The 26,161-nt window shown below is 31.0% G+C and overlaps 1 protein-coding gene across 3 annotated transcripts in view; it reads left to right on the top strand.

Moving 5' to 3' along the window:
• The first annotated feature begins 672 nt into the window (after positions 1–672).
• LOC139481475 (ligand of Numb protein X 2-like) overlaps positions 673–26,161 on the top strand; it is a 64,336-nt gene continuing 38,847 nt past the window's right edge. The window contains exons 1-2 of one of the 3 annotated variants that reach the window (XM_071264838.1): positions 673–810; positions 3,492–3,863. In XM_071264838.1, coding sequence (XP_071120939.1) covers positions 3,532–3,863 — 332 coding nt within the window. In that variant the 5' untranslated portion in view covers positions 673–810; positions 3,492–3,531. Of the gene's footprint in view, positions 811–3,484; positions 3,864–17,618; positions 17,908–23,029; positions 24,674–26,161 lie in introns of those variants that run through there. The other 2 variants (XM_071264840.1, XM_071264839.1) reach the window with 2 other exon arrangements.

The raw sequence follows: 26,161 nt of genomic DNA, 5'->3' as shown, positions 1-26,161 counted from the left end.
TGTACACTTATTTTAATCAATTTGACGCTAACGGTAGCCGAAATGACTGTTTGACGCCTGACGTTAAAGGGCATTACTAGTTCGTTTATTCGGCCTCGTTCGTGATTGATTTATTCTGATAGATTCATTTATTCGTTCGTTCATTCATACATTCACGATTGATTGATTGGTTGCTTAATTGATTGATTGATTAATTAAAGTTGATTGATTAATTAATTGATTAATTGACTGATTGACGATGATTTACCATGTGGATATCATAAGGAATTCGTTCATTCACTCAACTGTCTATTCCGTTTTATCTTTTTAATCATCGTGTTTCTATTTTACTGTAAACTATTTTATTTCTTCATCTTTTCCGGATTTATACGTGTTTTAATTATTTGACTCTAAACTTAGGAACACCAACAACTGGTTCCCTGTCACAAATCGCAGTTTATTTCGGGAAATAAAACTTAAAAACCAGACACCGCAAAGCATTAGAAAAAAATATATTCCTGATAAAAGTAGAGCTTGGAGTCATACAGTTGAATTAACATTATATATACCGTTTTAAACAGTGATTTATACATTTTTTACCAGCCAGCTTTTACAAATAAAACAGTTTTGTTGATAAAAAAAAAATAAAACTCGGCTCTCTCTAGATCTTCTCAGTACATAATGTGAAAACCTTCGGAAGTTTGTTTATTCTGAAAGCATATTGCATGAATCACCAAAAATAGATTTCACATCAAAAGACAACAATAATATACACACAAAAGCCACGCCTAATTTTCAGATCAAATGGAAAAGTTGTATAATTTTATTCAGGTATATGTAATGTCTGTTATTATTGTTAAAAGTTGCTGTAATTATATATTAAAATACAGACTAGTCTGAATAGAAATTTATTCCAATTTGCGGATTGGTACATGTTCATTTTTATGATTGATTCTTGCTTGTTTAACATCCAGTAACAAATGACAATTCAAAACAAACAATGCCAGCAAGAGTTTATTGCAGACCTGTTGCACAACTCCAAACTAATGTTGATGTCTTTGGAACTACAAAGGAATGTCCAAGGTTGTGAGAATGGTTAAGCACTAACAGACATGTTTTAGTTTACCCAAACACTCTTTTAATGTGCCTGTCTGCATCCAGAAGTCTGTGTTCTAGTGGTTGTCGTTGGCTACTGTGTGACGGTAATTGTTTTTCTTTTCTTCTCCTCATTTGAGTTATTTTTAGTATGGATGTTGAGTTTTCACATTTTTCCATTAGGAGGTATCCTGTAGTTTGCTTTATGGTTCCAAAAAGAAACATATATACATAAGGAATCTGAGAAATGAGAATTTGTAACAGTTGAACTACAATCTTTATTCATTTTTATGCCCCACAACTAAAAGTTCTGGGGCATATTGTTTTACCCCTGTCTGATCGCCTGTACTAATTTCCACCCGTCTGTCCCAATTTAGGTATATAGTTTTCACTTTGCTGGCTTTTTTTACATATTTTTGAATGTGTTCATGTGGTCAGGGTTTTGATTTCTACATGCTATTTTGGGAGATAGTTGAACTTTGTCATCTTTGGAGTATACAATGTACATGTATACTTGAATAAGAGGTCCTCCTACAGTGAAAAATAAACCTATGTGCTCCATTGCTCACTTTTGTGTATTTTAAAATTAATCTTTGGATCTGTGGGGGCATCATTTGTGTTTCTCAGACAATAATATCTCAAAGAAAGTCTCACATTGACTTAGTTATAATACAGTTACTTCAGTGTGGAGTGTGGGGGCATCAGTTTGTGGCCAGTCTCTGATATGACATGAAAATTTTACAACAAAGTCTGTAATGCCTTTAATGGCAGACCAATATAATATATGGTTTTGTTTATGCAATATTTCACATTTTGTCATGTTGAAGTCTTTTATAGCCATTATAGCTAGCTTGCTAGTCTGTACCGGTATTAGTTTTGCTCATTGTCAAAATGTACATGTAGTATAAGTATGGTCAACGCCATGATTGTTCAAATTAGTTTAATTATATTTTACACTGCAATATGTAATCAATTATCATGATTATAGTCATATATTAATTGCCATCATTTTTCACAATGAAAATTTAAATGTGATAAATGCCTTCTATTTATGATTTAATAAAATTAAAAACTTCTTTGAAATTCATAATTGAATGACTGTTTTGTTTGCCTTATAGAAGTGTCAATGAAAAATTTTGTTTGTGTATATGAATAACTGTGTGAGACATGTTCTCATTTAATGCATGTTGATAAATTTCAGTAAAAGAAAACATTTAAAATGCATGAAACAAAAAAGATGTGGTACGATTGCCAATGACACAACTCTCCACAAGAGACCAAATGACACAGAAATTTTAAACAGCTATAGGTCATCATACAGACTTCACCAATGAGCAAAGCCCATACAGCATGTATACAGTCAGCTATAAAAGACCCTGAAATCACAAATTTAAAACAACTCAAAGGAGAAAACTAATGGTCTAATTTATGTACCAAAGAAATGAAGGAAAAAAAATATGTGACACAGCAACAAACGACAACCACCGAATTACAGGGTCTTGACTCAGGACAGACACATACATGTACAAAATGTGGCATGGTTAGAGGGATCCCAACCCTCTCCTAACCTGGGACAGTGTCACAGTGGTGTAACCAAACAACATAATAACGAACTGTTAAAATCAGTTGAAAAAGTCTTACATATAATTCATGAGATGGATACAATAACAAATAGGGAGATAACAGTGCATTTTGGACTTAGATGATGTAAAAACTCTACCATCCTAACATATTATTTATGTCTTTAAGGCTTTATACCATTCTTGATTGAATGATGTTGCTTGCTAAAGTTATAGTGGCAATTATTTCATGCAATTTCATTACACTTCAGTCAATGAATGGCTGTATATATATAACAAATGTTTGTACAACAATACCATTTTACTGTGTCAATAGCATGGTTCAACACAGAGTTTTGCTGCTGCATAAATAGATGAGCAAAAGTTACTTCCCTTTGACCTTTTCTTTAAAATAAATAATAATGTGAACAATGAGTTTTGAATTTGTTTTCTGAATGGGCAACCTCATTCTTGAAAATATTAAGTTTTTATCAGATTAGAAAATTGTGTCATTATTGATTTGTGAAGGTCATTTTCTGTTATGTATTTTACCATTGCTGATTAATGACTTTACATGTACATGTAGCAACATTTCATTTTAAAATTAAAACTTTTTGAGATCATAAGAAATGTATCAGAATTTCATGTTCTGAATAACTATAATTAAAGCAGGCAAAACATTTCAGCACATGAACTCTTGTTTTTAAAAAAACTTTGAAAATTAATTTATTTTTTGACATACAATATGAATATTTATCAAATAATGGATGTATTTAATTATAGAAGAGTTATAAGGTACAATGAAGAAGTTTCTGTTGATACATACTTTTAAGTAACACATTTCGTATAATTTTTCAGAAGGAAGAATGAGCTGACAATCTGAGACGAGTGTAGTAGCATGGCCCTGTCATATCATGACTATGAAAATGATTCTGCTTTGACCTTGACAGTCAGCCAATTCAGAAATCAAGGACAAACTGTGTGTCCAAACTGTGGGCAATTCCATGAAGGGGATGGAAACCATTTGTTTGACTACTATCAAGCTGTTGATGAAGATTTGATGTGTCACATCTGTCTTCAACCTCTAGTTAATCCTGTGGACACTAAATGTAGTCATACATTTTGCACAAAATGCCTAGAGAATTACCTGTGTATACAAAACCAGTGTCCAGTAGACAGACAGCTGCTGACCAGAAATGATTATCAGCAGTCCAGTGTACTAGTCAGAAGGTAGGTCCATTTATTCATCCACTGACCTGTTAAAATTATGATTCCTATTAGATATATAGCCACAGACCAGATATGATTACCACCATCTGTCCAGTGTAATTGTCAGACGGTAGGTCCATTTATTTGTCCACTGACCAGTAAAAAGTTTGATTCCTATCAGACAGTGACCAGTTATGAAACCAAAAGTACAGTGTGTTAAGATGAAACGGTCAAAAACATAGGTACATGTATGTACATGTATACTGTCCTTGTACACTGCTTTCATAGAGCTGACCAAATGTACGAAAGGAAAAATCTTGGAACAGCCAAGCAAAATACAGAATTTCAGATTTGTTTTAGTTTTAAGACATCTAAATAACTTCATGATGTACTTGTAATGAACAGTTCAATCAATGCCTTTCAAATTTTGTTGTAATTGAATTACAAAATTGAGGTCAAGATCAATATTGACTATTTTACTGTAAATCAGGAGTTATGGTCCTTGATAGATTTAAAAATTGCACTTTAAGTCTTTTCCATCTTATATTCTGTGAACTATTCAAATTCAAATTGATTATTTTGCTTCGGCCGTTCAGGATTTATATGGGCCTTGATAGATTGTAAAATAGCCACAAAGTGCTTTCAAAATGAGAAAAAATTGTTCTGCTGTCAACTTGACAGCTAATTTCTTTTCCCCCCATGAAAATTTTGGTCAGCTTGATTCATTAACCAACAAATAAAACCATTTTCATGGAAAGTACAAATGTAGTCATATCCAGATTTAAGACATATATTAGGGTCTTTGATATACGAAAACATAAAACAATTATTTAGTGAAACCCTAGTAAAGTGTATCTTATTACGCAATGGATTGAATGTCAGAAACTAATGAAATTTTATAACGTGATCCAATTTTTATAATTGATGCTTAATTGGAAATGAGAATCTGCAAGACTCTTATTTACTTTAGAGAACCTAGGATGTATTTGTTCCCTAATCTAATTTCTGTTCCTTAATATGATTATATGTTTTCTTATAAGGTGTAACACCACTAATTCGGGCCCGGCCAGAAAGCACATACATGTACCAGAAAGTAGTACATATTTAACACAAAATAGTTCCTACGCATGAGTGTAACTTTCAAAATATGTAGAATATTTAGGTATTTTTGGTATCAAATGAAAGTTGAAGGACTGGTGATCATTGTAGAACACTTTTGGACTTTTAGTTTTGAATATTAAAAACACTGCACCAAATTCAAAAAAGAGGGTACATTTTGTCTGTTTGTCAGATCTGATGTACCTGTTTTGGTACATCCGAAGTTCCGGGAACCAGTTCTTTCTTATATGCAATTAAACGTATGTTTTTTTTTTCAGTACAAGACACCATAAAGTGTTGCTTTGAAATGCAATGATTGACACTTTATTTGAACTTAAAACAAAAGAGGTGTGCCTGATTGAAACGGAGAAATTTAACATAGAAAGCAATGGGACCATGAATTAGTGGTGTACTTCCTATAATCATACAATGTACCGGGTACATGAAGTGAATTTCCTCAATTCTTTCAATTCTTAAAATATAAATTCCATTGAATGATAAAGACTTCATTTTAGATGGAGTTCAAATATCAGTATAATTTTTCAAAAGATCAATTTTCAGACATCTACTTAGTGATTTTCACTGAGATATATTTAGATTGATACAGACTTCTAGATACAGTGAATACATTAGTATTACATGTAGCAGGATACCAATTTTCATGAATTTCTTGGATTAAGATTAACCACTACTTTGAAAATATTCAAAGAGGTACACATTGTCAATAAGCTTGTATGCAGACTTTAATAGACAATGAAAAAACTCTAATCATTTCATGAGGTGTACTTTGTTTTTGCAATCTTCAGGCAATTAAAACTTGTTCTGACACAAGAACAGATATAGGCTAAATGTCTTGTAAACTATAAAGTTCACATGTTATTTTATCATGCTGTGAATTTTAATAAAGATTGAAGAGCTTTTAGAATTTTTTTCTAGTGTGAAATAAATTCAGGTGGAATTGACCCTTCCTTGTTTTTTAAACACTTTATTAATGCTTATGTGCTAGTCCAAATAATTATGACATCTTGAAAGGCTATTTTAAATTTTTTCTGTGATGCCTTCCTACAGTGTCACAGATTTTTTAAAATGGCCTTTCAAGACGTCATGATTATTTGAACTACTTATTTGCTAACAAGTAGCTGATATATCACTCAGTGCATCACTTTATGATACTTGAATACACACCAGAGTTCCTTGATAGTTTTAGTTTCAATGTCAAGGTTGAAAAGTCGTACCATGCCTACTTTTTACACTAGACAAAAAGTAAATTCAACAACTTAAAAATAAATTAATTTAAAAAAATCAACCAAACTTATACGATAGTAGAGGGGCATTATGTTTTCTGGTCTGTGGCTCCTTTCGTCTGTGCGTCAGTCCGTTCAGGATAAAGTTTTTGGCCAAGGTAGTTTTTGATGAAGCTGAAGTCCAATCAACTTGAAACTTAGTAAACTTGTTGCTTATGATATAATCTTTTTAATTTTGAAGCCAAATTAGACTTTTGACCCCAATTTCACGGTCCACTAAACATAGAAAATGAAAGTGGGAGTTTCAGGTTAAAGTTTTTGGTCAAGGTAGTTTTTGAAAAAAGTCCAATCAACTTGAAACTTAGTACATATGTTCCCTATAGTATAATCTTTCTAATTTTAATACCAAATTAGATTATTACCTAATTTCACGGTCCATGGAACATGGAAAAGGATAGTGCGAGTGGGGCATCCGTGTACTTTGGACACATTCTTGTTTGTAACCTTATTTTACATCTATATCTAAAATGGGGAAAACCTAACATAAGGTGACTAAACCTATCATTTGATGCTTTTTTTGTTTGTTCAGATGATGTTGTATTGATCCAAAAACTGCAAAGATTTCTGACAAAATCAAATGACTTTTGTCTGTAAATGAAATGGGACACCAAAAACACTCACGACAGACTAGCTAAAACGAGCCATCTTAGATTTAGTTTTCTAGCATATTGATAAAAAATCTATTAACTTCAACTAGAGGTATTATTGGTCTTAAAAAAAGGCAGATTTGATAGTTTTTATACGACCCCAAAAAAATTTTGGGATCGTATATTGGTATGATGTTGTCGTCTGCGTCGTCGTCCGAAGACACATTGGTTTCCGGATAATAACTTTAGTTTAAGTGAATAGATCTTCATGAAATTTTTTCCGAAGGTTCAATTCCACAAAAAGAAGGATGGAATTGATTTTGGGGATGAAGGTCCCAACCGATTAGGAATTAGGGGCCCAAAACAAGCATTTTTCTAGTTTCAGGATAATAACTTGTGTAGAAGTATTTCAATTGCTCTAAAATCATACTGCAATGTTTAAAACCACAAGTAGAAGGTTTGGATTCATTTTAGGGGTTATGGAGCCAAAGTTTAGGAATTAAGGGCCAAAAAGGGGTCAAAACAAGCTTTTTTCTAGTTTTAAGACAATAACTTATGTTTAATTGTATGGATCTCTCTGAAATTGTACCACAATGTACCATATAACAAAGGGGAGGCTGGGATTAAGTTTTGGGTTAATTGCCCAAAATATGTAGGAATTAAGGGCCAAAAAGGGCCAAAAAGAAGCATGATTCTAGTTTCCAAACAATCATGACAATAACTTGTGTTTAAGTGTATGGATCTCTCTGAAATTGTACTACAAGGTTCAATACTGCAATGGAAAGCATGGGATTGAGTTAAGGGTTATTGCTCCAAGGGGGGTTCAAAAAGTTGGGGGGGATTTTTTGTTTACCATTTTTTGAAGGGCTTCCTTTTTTTTCAAAGAAGTTTCAAGAAGAAATCTTCAATTGCACAGTATTGTGCAATAGATTTGTTAGATCTTTGACAACATTAATTTTGTGACAAAAACCTATATTATGTCAAAAATTTGATCACAATCCAAATTCAGACAGATTCAAGCTGGAATATTGTGACCAAATTTGCCCTAACTATTCAGGGTTCAACCACTGGGGTCGTATAAAGCTGCGCCCTGCGGAGCACCTGGTTTAAAGGATGAGTTGAGAATATTTTGGTGACAAATGTGATTAAACACCATATGAGCACACATTGGCTTTGTCAATGTGTGCTAATATATAACAATCAAATTAGATATATATACAAACCATCATTCATTTGCTACTACTCACTGAAAAAATGTTTTGTGTTGACTAGTTACCAAGAGTTATGTCCCTTACTGCAGATACATATATGCTTATATATATATCTAATATTTGCCAGTGGACATTTAGTGACAATCAGTCTATCAATCATTTCATATACATGTAAAGCAAACAAGAATTGTTATGTACTATATTCAATGAGTTTAAAATGATAAAGCAATGCATATATATGTCTTCTTGATTAGAAGTGAAATTTTGTAATCCATTCAGACATTATCAACAAGAAAAAGTAATAGTGGAATAGAAAAAGTTGGAAAAAAGAATATAGAAACCTGTCATTAGCAGAACTTAGCACAGCAAATTTATATTTAAAATGAAACATATCTCAAATATAAGACACATGCTCATCTATGAACAGATGATGGATGTGACTATTTCATGACATGCTAAAAATAGAATTTAAATAAAATAAAACTACTGCATGATAAAAAAACCTGTTTAATGACGGAATTAAAAGGATTTTCATGTTAATTGCACCTTAAAGCAATGTTTTTATTTCAGTTGCATGTAACAAGTTTTCTTGTCTGATAATGTCCTAAAACAGGATATGATATTTACATAAAAATATGTGTCTCTTATAGATGGTATCAATATATCACTAATGTTGTTGGTTAAAAAAAACCAAATTCAAAGTAATGATGATGAGGTTTTGAAGATCAACTTAGCAGAAAATTGTTAATCAGTAATTGCAATATAATTGCAGAAATTTCAGTGCAATACATGCATGCAGCCAATAACTGCATTAATAACAGACCATGTTCATGCCATGCATGTAATGCAAGATAAAGCGTATGGCTTTGATAGGTTTCATAATTCTAATTCATCAAGATTGTTACGTGCTATTACAGGCATCTTGGATTGAAAATAAAATATCAATCTTAAAATTCTGTTCTTAATCTAGCAGCATGATAAATTCGGTTTCATTGCAATGGGAATTACTAATTTAATATATAAACCTTAAAAGTCATATCTTATAAATGTGTATGTCTTCATCAACAAGATCATACTGCTCAATTTTACTTAAAACATGTATAAAACAACTTCAGATAGATAATATTACAAGTAAAAACAACATTAAAAATCAGCAGTACATTTATTCCTTTTGAACTGCAGAACAAAATAAGCAAAATTTTATGTTGTGGAACAAAAATTAAGCTTGAATTAACAATAAATACATACATTAATATAATTACATATTGTATCTTATAATTATTCTGAAAATTTTCTGGCTTTAAAGTAGTTTAGTTGATTAAGCATGAAGTCCAATAGGGATTAGATTGTACGAATGCTATTAATATTTAATGAAAATGTGCACATTTAATTCTTCTCCTAATATAATATATATATATATACTCTATATTCAATGTCAGCAGGCAAAGTCATTTGGATTCAAAAAACCCACAGAACAGCCAGATAATGTACACTGTCACAGAAAACATAAAGTGTAGCAATCTAATAGATTTACACTGGTACAAATCAACTTTGAGACATTCCTTTGGGATTTAAACATTGTAATTACAAATGTCACTTAATGAATTGGACTTTTGACTTCATTTATTGTAAGTCTTCTGATTGTCCATCTAACCTTATTAAGCTGGTGTATTGAACTCATAGCTGTCAAACTGAAGGCTGTGTGATCAATGGTGTTTAAAGGCAAAAAAAGTAAAATGAATATTTTTTTGATGCTGTGAAAAATTATGCATATAATGTTACAAAAATTTTGAGGTTGTATATTGGTATGACGTTGGCGTCATTGTTGTTTTCGTCGTCCGAAGACACATTGGTTTTTGCACTATAACTTAAGTTTAAGTAAATAGAAATCTATGAAATTTAAACACAAGGTTGATGACCCCAAGAAGAAGGTTGGGATTGATTTTGGGAGTTTTGGTCCCAACAGTTTAGGTCTTTAGGAATTAAGGGCCAAAAAAGGGCCCAAATAAGCATTTTTCTTGGTTTTCGCTCAATAACTTTAGTATAAGTAAATAAAAATCTATGAAATTTAAACACAAGGTTTATGAACACAAAATGAAGGTAAGGATTGGTTTTGGAGTTTTGGTCCCAACAGTTTAGGAATAAGGGACCAAAAAGGGGCCCAAATAAGCATTTTTCTTGGTTTTCGCACCATAACTTTAGTATAAATGAATAGAAATCTATGAAATTTAAACACAAGGTTTATGACCATAAAAGGAAGGTTGGGATTGATTTTGGGAGTTTTGGTCCGAACAGTTTAGAAATTAGGGGCACAAAGGGTCCAAACTTAAACTTTGTTTGATTTCATCAAAAATTGAATAATTGGGGTTCTTTGATATGCCTGATCTAACTGTATATGTAGATTCATAATTTTTGGTCCCTTTTTCAAATTGGTCTACATTAGGTCCAAAGGGTCCAAAATTAAACTTAGTTTGATTTTAACTAAAATTGAATTCTTGGGGTTTTTTGATATGCCTGATCTAACTGTATATGTAGATTCATAATTTTTGGTCCCTTTTTCAAATTGGTCTACATTAGGTCCAAAGGGTCCAAAATTAAACTTAGTTTGATTTTAACTAAAATTGAATTCTTGGGGTTTTTTGATATGCTGAATCTAAACATGTACTTAGATTTTTGATTATGGGCCCAGTTTTCAAGTTGGTCCAAATCGGGGTCCAAAATTAAAGTTTGTTTGATTTCAACAAAAAATGAATTCTTGGGGTTCTTTGATATGCTGAATCTAAACATGTACTTAGATTTTTGATTATGGGCCCAGTTTTCAAGTTGGTCCAAATCGGGGTCCGAAATTAAACCTTGTTTGATTTCAACAAAAATTGAATCCTTGGGGTTCTTTGATATGCTGAATCTAAATATTTATTTAGATTTTTTGATTATAGGCCCAGTTTTCAAGTTGGTCCAAATCATGGTCTAAAATTAAACTTTGTTTGATATCAACAAAAATTGAATCCTTTGGGTTCTTTGATATGCTAAATCTAAATATGTATTTAGATTTTTTGATTATAGGCCCAGTTTTCAAGTTGGTCCAAATCTGGGTCCAAAATTAAACTTTGTTTGATTTCAACAAAAAATGAATACATGAGGTTCTTTGATTATGCTGAATCAAACCATGTATTTAGATTTTTGATATTTGGGCCTGGTTATCAAATTGGTCCACATTGAGGTCTACAGGGTCCAAAATTGAACTTTATTTGATTTCATCAAAAATTGAATTCTTGGGGTTCTTTGATATGCTGAATCTAACCATGTATTTAGATTTTGGATATTGGACCATAATAGGTAAATGTCCAATTTAAAATTTTTAAGTTTTTAAGTTTAAGTTTTTAGACCACATTCATTCTGTGTCACAAACCTATGTTGTGTAAACTATTTAATCACAATCCAAATTCAGAACTGTATCAAGCTTGAATGTTGTGTCCATTCTTGCCCCAACTGTTCAGGGTTCAAACTCTGTGGTTGTAGAAAGCTGCATTCTACGGAGCATCTGGTTTAAATTTTTATACGACCCCAAAAATAAAAAAAATTTTGGTTGTATATTGGTATCATGTATTGTCATTGTCATCGTCATCAGCATCGTCCGAAGAAGGATGGTTTCCGGATAATAACTTTAGTATCAGTGAATAGAAATCAATAAAATTTTAACACAATGTTTATAACCACAAAAGAAAGGTTGGGATTTTAATGGTCCCAATGGTTTAGGAATAAGGGACCCAAAGGGCTCCAAAACAAGCATTTATCTAATTTCAGGACAATAAGTTGTGTATAAGTATTTCAATTGCTCTGAAATTGTTCCACAATGTTCAATACCATTTAAAGTAGTAGGTTGGAATTTATTTTAAGGGTTATGGGGCAAACAGTCTAGGAATTATATAATATTAAGGGCCAAAAAAGGGCCAAAACAAGCATTTTTGTAGTTTTTGGACAATTACTTATGTATTACTGTATGGATCTCTCTGACATTGAACCACAAGGTTCCATATAAAGAAGGAAACTTTTAAGGCTTTGATTCAGTTTGGGGTTAATAACCCTGAACATTAAGAAATAAGGGACCAAAAAAGGACCAAAAAGAAGCATATTTCTAGTTTACAGATAATAACTTGTGTTTAAGTGTATGGATCTCTCTGAAATTATACTAAAAGGTTTCTTACTAGAAAGGAAAGGCTGGAATTGAGTTTTGAGGTTCTTGCTTCAAGGGGGTTTTAATAAGTGAGGTGCTAAAAAAGGGGCCCAAATAAGCATTTTTGTAGTTTTCAGTCAATAACCAGTGTTCTCCCCAGAAATTTTGGATAGCATCACATTTTGCGTAAAAAAAAATAACTGTATTTTTTTTAATGTCATTTGTCGCGTCGCGTTGATGCTCTATTTCCTTTATATGTTTTAGTTTATATTGTTCAATTCATAACTGAGAATACAATTAAACTATAACCACAAAAACAGTTGTTTCAGTTTATGTTTTCTTTATTCATTTATAGTTACAGAATTATTTTTTTCCTTTTGTGCCAAATAAAAATAAATATGTGGTTTCAGGTAACCCAACAATAAGTCAAATGAATGAATGGTTCATTATAGTGCAACCTGTATATATATACAAAACTAAATATCTAGTACACAAAATTAACTATTTTTTATATTATATTAAGTAAAGATAAAGTAGCAAAAAAAAAATCAATTTTAAAACTTTTTTTTATCATGTTTATGAAATTCATTGTTTCATGGCACTCAATGAATTAGTCCCAGTTGTTTATCTTTACATCAAAATGATATGTATTTTTAACAAAGTTATCTAACAAATAGTCTGTTAATACGTAGTTTTCTCTCTTGGTATATTTTTTCTGTCTACTGTTCATCTGTTGTCATTATCGTGAATATGCGGATTTTTGTCATATCTGGTCCGGTTCCTATCCGTAGTTTGCACAAAAATGTGCAATGGCGGCCGTAGAAAAATTTACGAAAATGAGTCTGAGAATAAACATTGTTTGACAAGAGATTGTGACTGAATAAGACGCTTTTAATGCATTAAATTGATTAAACATAAACTTAAGCCAATTATGATAACTTTTTAAAGATTTATTAAACTTATTTTAGCTCTAAACCAAAATTCTCGCTCTCGAAAACGGAAGAGAAAGAAAGCAATTTTTGGAGAGTTGCACAAATAAACGACCTTTTAAAAAAAATAATCGTTTCAATCTTTAAAATTTCGTAATACAAAACGTAGATTTCGAATTGTTTTGTGATTGCATTTTTCCATGTCGAAATTGGTGATTGGAGACACGTGACGTGGTATTAGTCATGTCACAAGTGTCAGCTTGGGATATTCGCATCCAAACAGTTATCACCCTGAGGGCAATTAACACCTAGCTATTTAATCTTTTAAATGCCTTTAGTGTCCGACTTAAAGGGATTACAATTAAAGGTGATATAATTTTTATGATCATAATCGATAATAGATGAAAGTTCAAAATTGAAGACAAGTAAAATAGCATCTTCAAAATAATTATAGCGTCGCGGGAATAATTATAGCGTCGCGGGAATTATTATAGCATCACGGTGGAAAAATATAGCGTCGCGGTACCGCGACGCTAAAACGGCCTGGGGAGAACACTGCAATAACTTGTGTTTAAAGTGTATAAATCTCTCTGAAATTAGACCACAAGTTTCCATACTGCAAAGGGGTGGTTAATTGGGTTATTGCTCAAATCATTAGCAATTAGGGGCAAAAAAAGGGGAAAACAAGGGGTTTTCTGGTTAAAGGACAATTAAGACAATTTAAAAGCAGTGAAGAGGAGGTATTATTTTCCAATTAAAATTTAAAGAACACTGTTACATATATGTTTGATTACTTGATTACCTCCCTTACACTGCTTGAAAATTATGTATTGATAAATAATGATTGTCTTGAGCTGTGTAGCTGTAATTTATTTTTAGAAGTGAAATTTTTCTCATTTCAGATTTCAGAAATTAAAAAGAATTTTTCTTCAAATATTTATTTTTGAAGGTATTAATATTCAACAGCATAGTGTATTGCTTTTTTTTTTAAGCTCATTAGACCACATTTATTCTGTGTTAGAAACCTATGCTGTGTCAATTGTTTAATCACAATCCAAATTCAGAGCTGTATCCAGCTTGAATGTTGTGTTGATACTTGCCCCAACTGTTCAGGTTTTGACCTCTGCGGTCGTATAAAGCTGCGCCCTGCGGAGCATCTGGTAAAAAAAAACCATAGATATATTTGGAAAAGAATTGTCAGAATTGAATTAAAAAATTTAACACCAAGACTGATTTTGAACTGAATCATCAAGTGAATTGGTCTTCAGTTTTATGAAAAGTTTTAGCTATATATAGACATAAATTGTAGCAAGAATGAATTGCATACAAAGTCAATCATTCCTATGTTGTTTTGTCCAGCTTAAGACATGACATGTCCAGTGACCACAGTTAAATTGTTGTAACAGACCTGGTGTTATGGAAAGGTGTACCAAACATGACTAGACCTAAAAAAATCTGTCAACACTTGAAAGGTTTCAATCAGTAGTAAAGGAAGTACACAAAGGTCTCTTAGAAATAGACCTATAGCTAATTGACGTAAGATTTTCTGACCTCTTAATACATATCCCTGTGCTTCAGGTTTATGCTCTTATAATATACTAGGTAATGGAGTGTGTGTGAGTGTCCGAGCAAAAACTTCTCTATGTTCATTACTTTAGGAGCTGAAGAACGCCTCTGGGTGTGGGAATTTCTTGCTGCATTGAAGACCTTTTGGTGGCCTTCAGCTGTTGTCTGCTTTTTGGTCAATTGTTGTCTCTTTTTGACACATTCCCCATTTCCATTCTCAATTTTATGCCTTCTTTTTATGATATGGGAAATTTTCCTTGACAGTGTACTGAGTGTGAAATTCTTTACATTCCTATTGCATCAAAAGTTTTTTTTTTTTCGATCTATAATTGAGATAATTTTTTAAATAATTTGATGTGAGACTAAAAACTATTACAAAGGTTTTTTTTTCATACCACAGAAATTCTATGATTGATAACAAAATGAAAGAAATGCTATTTCCCAAGCACTTTCTATTGAAGAGCTGTCATAACGTTTTATGACATTCAAAGAAAAAAGAGAATAAAATCAGTTTTGTTAAATTAATTCTTGATTTTTTATCTGTATTCGTATTACTTGATAAATATGAAAGTTGAAATTGGATTCATTTCTCTTCTATACTGGTAATTGATTGACCTGATCCTTTGATCTACAGTAAATAGATGACGAAAATTGATTCTATTTAGGGTTGCATTTCATTTGCAAATTAGTTTGTTCAGATTTGAAGAGTTTTATATCTGTAAAAGTTTTGAAATGTTAAATAGTCCATGCCTAGTGCAAACATGTACAGATTATTGTTTAATTGGCTACATTTTGATTGGAAACATGTTAATATTTATGTTTAATAATGACTTCAAAGTAATATCAGAAGTCAAAAAGTGAAATACTAAACTTGCCATTTGTGACCAAGATCAAATATTTATAAGCCCTACTTTCTTTTGGTGATCATTGGTCATACACTGCATCATGAATTTCAACAGCTTTTTGTCTGTGTAGGTTTAGATTTCATAAATTTCTAGTTGTTTATTTTTAGTAAAAACACCTAGATTACATTTGTCAGTGGCAGATCTAGAACTTTTTATAACAGGGGTCCACTGACTGCTATAAGAGGATTCCTGATACAGTCATGCTCCAGTGATTCCCTTTATAATCAACATGTTTTTCCCTTGGATCTGCCTATATTTGTACACCCAAAAACCACTTGTCTAATTAAAACAGACAACACCTAGGAATCACGATTTGACTCAAATTCTCATATTTTATTTATTATACAATGTAAAACATTTTTCCAAACTATCAAAAGTATAAAATAAACAATTTACAAGACATGGTCTCAATAAGATGTAGCTTCGTTTCATGTGAATTTTAGCCAAGATGCCATCTAATTAACTATCGAGTTGACCTTCTATGACCATATAAGCGATGTAAACATAAACATAAATATAAAAAGATTAAGCAACTATTATCATAGGTCTGTTCAATTATGGATTAAAAATTTATGTTTATCGTCGTTTTTACCTTTCTAAGAATGATTTTTGTTGGATCGAATAAGTCAATCAAATTATTTACCTTTGTTTCAATTTCAATGTTGACATTCTTTTCCTTTAAATAACCATCAGACAATGCATGCTTATTCTATCTTTTCCTATGGGGTCAAATTGAAGTTCACATGAATAAGGATTTTATGAGGTCGAATTATTCACCTGCAAGTGAATAATTTATTATCAATGTTTATTAGCTGAATTTGACAAACTTGAACCATTTTAACTGCTGAAAGCAAATTATTATTTCACTTTTTCACTTTCATTAATGATTGAACAAAAAAAATCATATTTTAGATTTTTTATATATCTCATAGCTAGTGCCCCTTTAAGGTTTCTTGTAGAATTAGATTTTCTGAACAGGAAGCACATATGGTTAAAGACCATTAAGTCATACAAATTCTTTAACTCCCAATAGCTTATATATGGATTTGTAATACAGATAAGGCAATAATTATTATACCTCAAGCAGTAGAACAGATCTAATAATCTGCTGGAAAGCAACAATAAAAAAAAATCTCAAAGGAGTCTAATAAAGATTGATGGTTACACCAATATCCCCCTACTCAGACAATTATAAACAATAAAACTATTCAGATTAACTAAAGATTCCAATAAATCAATGCCAATCACCACAGCTTGCCTTACACACCTGTGATTTTATTGGGGACTGTGAATATTTATATGAAAAACTCTTATAGAACTTTGTCTGTCTGATTCTGCAGGCTTTGCATGTAAATGAATTTGTTGTCTGAATATTCTGCCTCTGTCTATTGTAATGTGGCAATGATGTTTAACATGTTTATGACAATGGCAGTAGAGAAGTAAGCATTCAGTAACGTATTAATGCTTATGTAATATTGTCTTTAAAAAGTAATGAAATGATCCAAGAACACTATTTGATTTGGTTTTAAAAAGCATTCACCTGAACTGAATGTTGACCTCTTTTAAAGTTTTACTTTTTATGTTGTTGGATTACTGTCTCACTGTTTACCACATTATGCATATCCATTCCAACGCAATTAAAAGTGCTTTGCAAAATACAAAGCCTTCTATTATTCAGATAAATACTTAAGTAGGCTATTTTTCCCTTCTGTCAAGCTTAATTAATGTGATGGTCAGGTCAAGATCAGTGGTGGTCAGTAAGATTAATTATAGGTTCCTCAAATGTTAGTATCCTTCAAGACTTTGCCTAATTTGGTTTTTTATAGGTAATGGACATCTGTAACTGATACACCTTGTGTTGATTAATCTAAGATCGATACAAAGATTGATTGTAAACTTGTACAACATAATTGATTGACTTTTCCTACTGAAAATATACCTTGTAGTACTCCAAATAGTGATTTTTTGTTCTGGTTCAATCTTCGATCACAATTAAAAATTTGTTGACTGTTTTATGGATGTTAAGATTAAACTATGAGCTCGAAATAGAAAATGAAAGTTCTACTTGTTTAAGTTACAAAAAAAGGAAGTTTTTGAATTATTATGTGTAAAAAATATTTAAATATGACATTGAATGACTGTTTTGTGACTGGACATAATTTCCAATGCAGATGTATCTATGGGATGATATGATATTGACTTATTTTTGATTGGATATGTGCTAGGTGTTATTGTGTTATCATCTATATTTTCTAGCTGATGTCACAGGATGATTCTCTAATAACATGACTGTATCCTTTCTTTAATTATGATTCCGTTGAATTTGAAGCAATGTACTGTAAACTACTAGGAGTCAGTTCAATTTTTATTTCTTTTTTTTTTATCCATAATTTGAATTTGAGATTTTTTTAACAGGTAGGTAAGAGAAAGTTTGAATTTGACTTGATAATAAATGAACTTGAATAATATTAAGCCATTATGTAAGGTAAGAATAAGACCTAATATAAATAGTGTTAAATAAGTTGTACATTTCCTTATTATTAAAACCTGACTTAATTATCATACAAATACTGCTATTAACTTTCAGATACAACAAAAAAAAATGCAAACAAATTCTTCCAGCATTGTTTGCTTAGTAAAACATTTCCTGTTGAGTTTTACGAATTGGGAGATTAAGAATATTTCATTAATGTTTTGAATTTTATATAAGGAACTTTATATACTTAAAATTTTACAATCCTTAAACATAAATATCTATAAAAGTTCTAAAAGCATAAACAGCAGAATGCTTCCCATCTTTGTATGAGCCAATTTTCTTTTATTTCATCTTCTATAAATGTAATTGAACAATTAACCACTCTCAAAGTTGAAAAATAAATAAATCTTTTGAAAAAGCCAAGAGATAGCTGCCATTATTAAGTAAATTCAATAAAACTAATAACAGTGAAATAAAATTTCCATGTTTATTCATACACATTCGTTTTATCAAAGACATTTTTGCTGTAAAATGCCACTTTGATAACTTTGATAGCTATATAGCAATTTTCTGAAGCTATCTTAAATGAAAATTGTGAACATATCAAAGACATAAATGCAGTAAAATACGGTTTTGATAACTATATTAGCAATATGCTATCTTAAATGTAAATTGTAATTGTTTCATAGCATGAAGATATATTCAAATCAATGAAAAAGTTTTCAGACAATAGTAAGTTGCATACTAAATATTGTACATTATTATAGATTAGTTTATGCTAAAGGCATTTCAGATAAATATTTAATTAATCATTGTTTTAAAATAAACATGCCAAGGTTTAATAGTATCCATATAATTAATTGACCTGTTAAATTCAGAATTATTCTATTTATAATAACTTTCATTATTTTTTATCCCCCAAAGTAGGCAACAAGAGCATTAAGTGTTACCCTTGGCCATCATTCTGCTGTCAGTCCCAGTTTTTTTCCGTCACTCTTACTTAATTCTCCTCAATAAAATGTTATGAAACTCATACACAATGATAACAATCAAAACTAGTAGATAGAGTTAAAATATGGGCAGTTAGTAACTTATCATTCTAGAGTTATACTTGTTTTATATATATGGAAAATGGCAAATTATTCAGTTTCCACGTACTTTCTTCAATTTGTCTCATCAAAATTTAATGCAATTTACATACCTAATGCTAATAACCACAAAGCACAGACAGAGTTCGAATTTAGGAAGTGATTCATTTACCCCTTTTTAACTTTGAAAATAGCAAAGCTTGAGCAGAGGCATACTTGTCTTCAGACATATTCATATTTTATTTTGATTGTTAATACCTGTAAGTAAAGTACTTTTTTTTGCAAATTAATTGTCTGAAGTTATTCAATGTCCATTTTGATAATGCTTCTTTAAAGGCACTTTATTAATCATTATGTTAGGTTCAGCAATAATTCTGCAACTGAAAGCAAGATGCAGTAACAGGCCACTTTGTTAGAGTTTCTTGAAGGGCAATTAAATTTCTTAGGAGAGGGATTTGCATATGCTCATCAACTCAACAGCAAAATAGGTCCCTTATAATTCGTGTGAATGTAAATCTGACCTATTATAATTGTGCTTGCATAATGTCATAAAAATATAAGCAAATAGGTCTAACACTTAACCGTATTCTTGTTGGTTTTATTCTTTCGAGCAGACTATAATACTTTAAATCAAACATTGTAGAACCATTTTTAATAACCAACCATTCCTGAAAAAAAATTGATTATAGCTTATTCATAATATAAATCCCATTTCCCAGAAATTTCTATATTAATGATGTTAATTTCCTGTAAGCTAAAATATGAGCATTAAATTTTCTACTTAATTAGGTTACTAAACAGTCCCGGCAGACCAACATAATACCCAGGTAAAATATTGTAATGATTTTAAAATGATCAATTTAAAATTCAAAGAGAAAACGGCTCATCAGCAAAGTTTTGATTTAATGTGGGAGTATTGTTGTTAATGTAAGAATCATGTTTTTAACTCTCGTTTTCATCAGCTTTTGATGTGAGCGTGTGATCAAATTTCAAAGACTGAACTATTACAAATCTGTGAAATTGATGACGTTGGACTTTGATACTGTTTTACATATAATTTTTAAAAAATCATTGAAATGTTATTTTTTCATATATGAAATCAGTTTTGTAAGTGTTGAGGATTTTTTTTACCTGGACATTAATTTTAGTGCATTTTATAGGAATTTACAATTAAATAAATTTTTATTGAGTTTGTTGGTGTGTCTTCCACTCACTAGCTGAACAGGGCATGTCCATTGTGTATCCAGTTTGCAAGTGACATAGATAATTATCTAAGAATATTTGTATTTTGGCCTTTATTGGTTTTTATGATAGTCCTGGTTCCCAATCTATCTCATCATGGTGTGGGCATTGGTTTTATTTTGAATGATACTGTCATATTCCCTTTATAGTATAAATGATGTACATGTCTAAAGGACACATTATAGGCAGCTTTATTGATGAAACTTGGTTATACTTTAGATTTAGGAAGTTCAATTGGGGTCACCCGGCATCAGTTAAACAAGGTTTTCAGAAGGAAAAAAACAAACTGGTTATTAAAATGGTTTTGCAGTCAGCTGGCAACAGTTTGTGTGCAATTACATATTAGCTGTTCAACCCATACTTTTCAAATTAAAAAAATGGTGACCCACTGTGTTACTAAAAGGAAGGTCAAGGTTAATATTGAAGATTTTCACTATAATTACTGTTCAGGGCCGGAGTTATAGTTCTTGACAGATTGGGAAATGGTATTTTATGTTTCATTCAATAACTTATGAACTGTTCTATGAGGATCGAGGATCGTTCTACCAATGATTTTCAAATTTTTAAATATATCATCTGATCACAAAATGGAGGTCAAGTTCAACATTAAGAATTTCCACTTTTGCATATTCCTTGATAGATTGGAAAATGGCACTTTGTGTTGCAACCTGTTTCATTACAAATTGGCTTATGAACTGTTCAGCTTAATTAATGCTTTTTCAATTTTTATCATTTTGTTACTAATCGATCAAGTTTGATATTGACTATTTAACTTTTACTGTTCAGGCCAAATGTGATACTTGATAGATTGTAAAATAGACACAGAACATGGCAGGTCAAACATTATAGCCTTACGTTCCAAACATTACTTTCATTAATCGTACTTAAAGCTGCACCTTCTTAGGTTCAACAAGGGCTACTTCCAAAATACAGAAAACTTAGTTTGCTGTCACATTAATATACTGCTCATGGTTTAATTAATATATATTTATTAGATTAACTTAAAAGAAATTTCGAAAACTTTCCGTATTATTTCATCTTTGCAGTTTAATTTTGTTAGCTCCTTTTAAAACAACTTTGGCATGTTAAAAATAGAACAATGACATCTTGATTAAATATATCTAGGTATTGTAATTCATTTAATTTCTTTAAATCTTTTTGAATTAAAGATAATTAAGTTTTTTTGGTTTGACATTGAGAAATAAGACTGGTTATTAACTCTGGAAATAAAGATGTACAATTCCTGGAGCTATCTAATTCTATTTCAGTTCAGTTCAATTTCATTAAAAAAGTCTTTGTAAAGGAATAATGAGTAAAATATACAACTGGGATGTCTGCACAGTATTTGACATTGATTTTAGTCTGTGGTTCCATGCATTTGATGTTAAAATGGACAGGTTTTAATTTTAATTAATGTGGAAGATCCACAGACCTGTCTCAGTAGTTCAAGATTGTTCTGACTTCCCAGGCGTCCCTTTTAATGTCTTGTAGGAACTGTCCCATGGCCATTAAGCAGCTCATTACAAAGGCTTCAGATGTCTAAGCAATCTTCCAGACTAATACATGTTGATAAGAAGTGTTCGTTACTATGATTTTAGGGTGTCTGAGGCTTTTCATTCTGCTTCAGAATTCAGTGTGTTAATAGGCTTTTCATTTATGGCTTCATAATTCAATGATCATTTTGGGATTCCAAAAGTTGAGGTCAAAATATTTTGAAAGGAATTTGATATAAATTTATGATATATAAAATTGAGAATGGAAATGGGGAATGTGTCAAAGAGACAACAACCCGACCATAGAAAAAACAACAGCAGAAGGTCACTAACAGGTCTTCAATGTAGCGAGACATTCCCGCACCCGGAGGCTTCCTTCAGCTGGCCCCTAAACAAATATATACTAGTTCAGTGATAATGAACGCCACACTAATTTCCGAATTGTACACAAGAAACTAAAATTAAAAAAATACAAGACTAACAAAGGCCAGAGGCTCGTGACTTGGGACAGGCGCAAAAAAGCGGCGGGGTCAAACATGTTTATGAGATCTCAACCCTCCCCCTATACCTCTAGTATATATGCTTTCAATATGCTTCAGGCAAAATTTAAATTACCAAACACAGTAAATGACAAGTAATGTCAAGGTCATATTGAACATGTTAAAATGTCAAATTCAATGAAAACATTTCAAAACAAGTTGTTGTTGTCATTAGAATAAGGTTTAGAAGATTTGTGTATAAATAAGGTCATTTATGCATTACTAAAAGCATAAAAAAACATTGTCCATTTTACAGGCATCTAAAAGCATGTTTGTGTTATCCATTTCTCACATTAATGCCAAATAAATTTAGGAAGTTAGAAGTGTTAATACTATTAATTTTTATGTGATGCTCTTAAACACTTACTTCTTATACGTTTATTGCACAACCAAAGTTGAGTTGCATAAGATATTTTCTATGTAAAACTTTACAATAAATCTCAATCAAAATCTTTGGTTACTGATTATATTATTAGTTAATACTGACAAGCTAATAGAATTCAATATTAGTCAGCTTTGGTGGAGCTGCTTATTTTTTCATGTATTTCATTATTTTTAACCTTGACCAGTAGAAGATTGGATTTATTGATGGACAAGCTTTCCCTTTTATCATGTCAGAATTCCAGAGATTGGACATTTAGTGTTTTGTGACAACGCCACCTTTAACCAAATCAAATTGGGAAAATTGCCTTAATCATTATAGATAGCTGGAGGTTGGAGAACTTCTGTATTTGTATAATTGTAGCCTTGATAAGAGAAGGCTGTAGCACCACAGGCAGATGTTTTAGTGGACTTCGAGCAGGAAATATCCAGGAATCGTCATTAAGATCAAAGTAAAATGAAAGATGCTCATTTTCAGAATTTCAAAGTTAATTGCTTAAATTAACTCTATTAATGAGTTTTGTACACTATTGGAATTTTAGGTCGAAAAGCCATGTTAATTAGATAATCGGTAGAGAATTTCAGTTGGAAATTATCTGGAAAATTAACAACTATTCTGGAATATTGGTAGTTGCTTTTTTGTGCAACAGACTTTCATTACAGTTTCTCCGATTTCTTGCATGCTGCTTGCTTATTTAAAGACAATAAGAAGATGATCAAAGTACTGAAGTCTTGGGCACAATTAATATCATCTTTCTGGTGAATCTTGGAGAAGAAAAATCCTGATTCTGAATTCAGAGCTGAGAAATACCAGAAAAAAATATTTGCAAAATACTCTAATAATAAAAAAGAATAACAGAAGCTGTGTTTAATTAAAAATTTGTGAAGAGTAGAAAATAATATTTTTAAGACTCAATGGATTGTAAATAATAAAAGAATTATAAAATAAAAGAATTTATTCATTCATAAAACCAGGAGTTGCTCTCATGAAAACCCTATAAGCATGTAAATATGGTATTAAAACTAGTGTTAATTTGTCAATTCTGTCTTTAGATGTGACAGGTTATACCAGTAAAACCAAGAAATTAAATTTGTCTTCATATGTCAGAGAATATTTTTGATGCATAAGGTGAAAAAAAGAGAATCAGTGGTGTACCACCTTTGGTGTTGACTTTTTGTTTGATGGAGTTAAATACAAATTAAAATAACAAAGTTCGGAACATTTAGTTTCAATACTTGATAACGCCTGGAGGTTATATGTGTTAAATTACAGAAATGGACATCAAAGTATGGAAATACGATCTAAACTCTGTCAGTTTTAATATTGCCTTGAAATATTAATAAATCAATGCAAAATTATACTATTTGTTCCCGAAATATGGATATTTTTTGCATCGTTTCTTAATTAGTGAATATCACTTATTTGAAGAGCAGCTGAACTTCACCAATGTGAGATCCTCGTTAGAATATGTTGAAGAGCTGTATTTATAAGACGTTCAAGCAACTTAAGAGAACAATTATTTTATAGTTGCTGTGATGTTGCAGTTCAACATTTCAGGATGGAAAATTCATAACGGTATCAACTGATGATTTTTAAGTGATAAAGAAAATATCAACTTATTGTATTCATATTTTACATGCTACTTGTTTTAAATTTTACTGCGCAATAATTGAATTGATTATTGAATAAAAAATAACTATGGATTTGAAAAAAATGGACAAACATTTCAGGAAATAGGGATTTTTTGTGTGTGTCCAAGTTTGTGACATTTTAAAATGCTATTTGACATGGAATGTCGGACATCTATTGACCATAGTTTGGTACTTTCACCTTACAGGTAAATACTATTAGCTTTTACATATTCACCATTTAACTTGTAAATTATTATTTTGGGGGGGAGTATGTTCTAATTATTACTAAAGGGTTTATAAAGGATATTTAGAAAAATATATAAATTAATGTCGAAATACCTGTCTGAAAATTTGATGAAGTGACAAGAATAACTGACTACCAGGAATATAAGCTTCCTGATTTAATTCTTTGACATGAATACATGTACCACCTACAATTACATAAGAATTCATGTACTGCATGTGTGGATTAAGTTATTTTCGTGGGTACCAATTTTTTGTTGATTGTGGAAAACTATTACTTTCATTATAATAATAATAATAATAAATTCTTCATTTAAAGAGGGTAAACTCATTTAAAAACATTGGTATTTCATTTCATGGTTTAGCAAAAGACTGCACACAAGCCTATGGAAAATATGTTATTTGTTAAACGTTTAAATTCGTGTTTCAACTAGGCCTATATCCACAAAATCCAGGAAAATTGGTATCCAAGGAAAAATAGTGGTCAACATTATCATTTGATTGACATTGCATTTAAGAAAATATTTAACTGAATAAAATCACTATAGTTCCCGTACTAAGTTGACTTTGATGGATTTGATTATTCTTTTAGGCACCTAATTATGGATCATTGAGCACTTCTATGTGTTAAGGTAGTAGTAGTGACTGTTGATTACTTAAAAAATGTAATCAATTACAACTGATTATGATTACACCATCTCTAGCCTGTAGATAAATAATACATTTTTGGCTGTCAAATGTTTTTGGTATAGGCATTCCTTATGATGGAAATTTTATTCAGAAATGACTACTTTCATTTATCAATATTTTTTTTTATATACATATGAGACAGCTGTACGTCCACAAGAGACCAAAATGACACAGACATTAACAACTATAGGTCACCGTACAGCCTTCAACAATGAGCAAAGCCCATACTGCACAGTCAGCCATTAAAAGGCCCTGATAAGACAATGTAAAACAATTCAAACGAGAAAACTAACGGCCTCATTTATATAAAAAAATGAAAGAAAAACAAATATGTAACACATTTATAGATGTTTTGAAAAATTCATCTGAAATTTGTTTAATTCATATTTAGACTCATGATATCTCCAGGTACAAAATTTATCATTAGAACATCTGTTGCAAGATATTTTATATTTTGTTGTCATTTAATGATAACTAATATATTTATGACATTATTTGTAAAGTAAGGTAATATTCCTAACATAGTCTGTGTTCAGTTCATCAAGTATAAAACTGGAATTGTTTAGAAGATGAGGTGTATAAATAAACTTTATTAGTCTCAGCAGGCAATGTCATAATTGAAACATCTGTATAAGGATGATACTAAAATCAGATATGGACGGTCAAGGGGTAAAACTTCCATTTACACATTAATTTTGGTCTCAGCAGTGACCAATAGAACAATAGAATAGAGCATGGAAATAGGGAATCGATGTATCAAA

The sequence above is a fragment of the Mytilus edulis genome, chromosome 7 (assembly GCF_963676685.1).
Source record: "Mytilus edulis chromosome 7, xbMytEdul2.2, whole genome shotgun sequence".
Classification (NCBI taxonomy): Eukaryota; Metazoa; Mollusca; class Bivalvia; order Mytilida; family Mytilidae; genus Mytilus; species Mytilus edulis.
This window is presented reverse-complemented; position numbering and strand designations above follow the sequence as displayed.